At 64.6% G+C, this 2453-nt stretch overlaps 1 protein-coding gene across 1 annotated transcript in view; it reads right to left on the bottom strand.

Moving 5' to 3' along the window:
- COASY (Coenzyme A synthase) overlaps window positions 1-2443 on the bottom strand; it is a 3017-nt gene extending 574 nt beyond the window's left edge. Inside the window, exons 1-7 of the mRNA XM_010724718.3 lie at window positions 1851-2443; window positions 1647-1778; window positions 1390-1612; window positions 1223-1287; window positions 874-958; window positions 290-387; window positions 7-213 (exon numbers count right to left, since the gene is read on the bottom strand). Of these exons, the coding sequence (XP_010723020.1) occupies window positions 7-213; window positions 290-387; window positions 874-958; window positions 1223-1287; window positions 1390-1612; window positions 1647-1778; window positions 1851-2405 (1365 nt within the window). The 5' untranslated portion in view covers window positions 2406-2443. The remainder of the gene's footprint in view (window positions 1-6; window positions 214-289; window positions 388-873; window positions 959-1222; window positions 1288-1389; window positions 1613-1646; window positions 1779-1850) is intronic.
- Between the last annotated feature and the right edge of the window lie 10 nt (window positions 2444-2453).

Here is a 2453-nt window from a genome sequence, read left to right as displayed (position 1 = left end):
CCCCGCCGCCGAGCTCCCGTTCCCCCCTTCCGCTCCTCGTGCCGTCGGAAGCGGCCCGCGGCTCACCTGCCTGCGGGTGACCTCCGGCTCCCAGAGCGTGCACAGCACCACCTGCGCCTGCTGCACCCTCTGGCTGTCGCTCATCTGACTCCGCAGCCGGCTGCGGGCAGCCTCCTCGCTCAGCCCGTCCCTCCTCACGATGCGCTTCACGGCCTGCGGGGACACGAGGGGACACCGGGGCTCACGGGGACGGCCGTGCGGCCGGAGGCAGCCAGCGGGCCTCACTCACCTCCTCCTCGGGGATGATGGCCGCCCACACCTCGTGCACCATCTCCTGCCAGTTGGCCTCCAGCAGCACAGCGGCATCCAGCACGACCACAGCCTTTCCTAGGGAACGAAGCCGTTCCTCGTCTCCCGGCAACTCCAGGGCAGCACGGGCGCTCCTGGGGGCCGCTGCGGCCACTCGCGGTCACACCGTCCTGCACGCCGGCAGCGAACGGACCCCGCAGAACCTCACGTGGGAGGGGCAGCGGCTCCGTGCCCGGTGTGTGCAGGTGCCCGCTGCAACACAGCGACGCCCGTAGCGAAATGCCCATTGAGCTCCCAGCAAAGAAAATGATTCTGCACACACCATGCTCGCTAAGGGGCATTGAACCAAAAAGAGATGTCGAGTAGCTTAGGAGAAAGAAGGCAACATCCACTCCAGAACAGGAAATCTGAGTTACAAATGCACTCAGGGGAGTGAAAATCCCCAGCAAAGAGCAGCTGTGAGCATGGAAAATACTCCCAGTGCTGCCCAAAGCAGCAGCTGCCCCAGAGCAGCACAGCACTGTGCACCCAGCGCCCACTGTGCTCCTCACAGCCACCCGTTACCTTGAGCTCCCGCCTCTCCAATCCGCTCCCTGACCATCCGCGCGATCTCTGGCCACACGATGTCTGTGAGGCTCTTCAGCCGCTCCTGGAAAGGAACCAGAGTGGTGTCAGGGGTCCTCCCAGAGGTCCTGGGGGTCCGCAAAGGACACGCTTGGATGGACGGAGGGGGCTACAGCTAGGGGAGCAACAGCAGCCGCTGCCTGGACTGTGCATTCTGCATGGCTGCTGATATGCTGTATGCCACTGCAGCAGGAACGTGGCACCAGCTCAAAGGGCTGAAAATCAAAGCCCCGGCACAGAGTTCCCTGCTCAGGAGGTTAAATATTGACATTCCCTCTGCTGCTTGTACCTGGTTTCCAAATACTTTTGCCCCAAGGACCTTCCTGTTAATTGTCCCATCTTTGTTCAAGATCTCTGTAAGACAGAGGGAGATGTTTTGGGAGCAGAAAGAATCCAACTCACACCGCCACAGCACCTCCCGGCACAGCGCCGATGCCACCGCTCACCCAGCCCTACCTGCCCCGAATGCAGCCACCACACGGCCGTGGGCCGGGCTGCCAGGCAGGTATGCGGCGTGGCCCAGCGCGTCGGCATCGATGAGGAACGCTCCCATCTGCCCCAGGCGTTGGGCGATGGAGGTCTTTCCGCTCCCGCTGCCCCCGGTCAGACCGATGATGGTAGGGGTGGGGGGGGAGCGTGGGGCTGTCCTGGGGAAGGAAGGGTCAGACGAGCGCCGGTCCTGCAGCTCCCAGCCCCCAGCAGGCTCCCCCTACCCGTGGGGGCCGAAGCAGTGTGCCGAGCAGCCGCTGTCGCAGGCTGGAGGAGCTGATCTTCTCCTCCTCGTTGTGGCCATGGTAAGGGTCCTCCATCAGCTCGATCTCAAAGAGTTCCAGCGCAGCGAGGCCCTGCCGGGAGGGGACACCACTAGCCCCCCAAACGTAACCATGGGGCCCAGAGATCTCAGCCCCTCCAGTTACATTCTCGATCCTCTTCTTGTTCACGGCCTCCCCGCCCCTGCGCGTCTCCTCGCTGACAACGATGCAGCGCAGCTCCGGGTCCGTGACTGCAGGGCCGTAGGGGTCGCCCAGAGGCACGATGTCATACAGCACCGAGGGCTGCACATCTGCCAGGAATTCACGCAGTTTGGCCGCCCGCAGTTCATAGGGCTCGATCAGCTCCCGCAGGACCTTGTCTGCAACAGCGTGCAGTGATGGAACAGTGAGAGCAGCAGAGCAAACGGTGCTACGGTAGGAACCCTCCAGTGGTTCCCCCCCCCCCTCCCCACCCTCCTGCCCACAGGGCCCTGGGCTGCGGGGAGGGACAGCAGCTACAGGGTCTGGGCTGTCCCCATGATCAGAGCCTGCCGCCGGTGCTGACCCACATCCCCTCCCACCAGCCGTCCCCGAGCACTGAGCTACCCGGACGCTTTCCCGGATCCCAGCCCGGGGGAGGCCCTCAGCCCTCACTGCGTCCCATCCTGTTTCCGGCGAGCGCAGCGCTGTGCCCGTCCACACCACCATCACCGCAGGCATTATCCGCTCCCCGTCGCGCCCGCCCCTGCCCCGCTTCCCCCGGCACTC

This window comes from Meleagris gallopavo, chromosome 29 (genome assembly GCF_000146605.3).
Source record: "Meleagris gallopavo isolate NT-WF06-2002-E0010 breed Aviagen turkey brand Nicholas breeding stock chromosome 29, Turkey_5.1, whole genome shotgun sequence".
NCBI lineage: Eukaryota > Metazoa > Chordata > Aves > Galliformes > Phasianidae > Meleagris > Meleagris gallopavo.
Note: the sequence above shows the minus strand (reverse complement) of the source record. Positions and strands in the feature narration are given on the sequence as shown.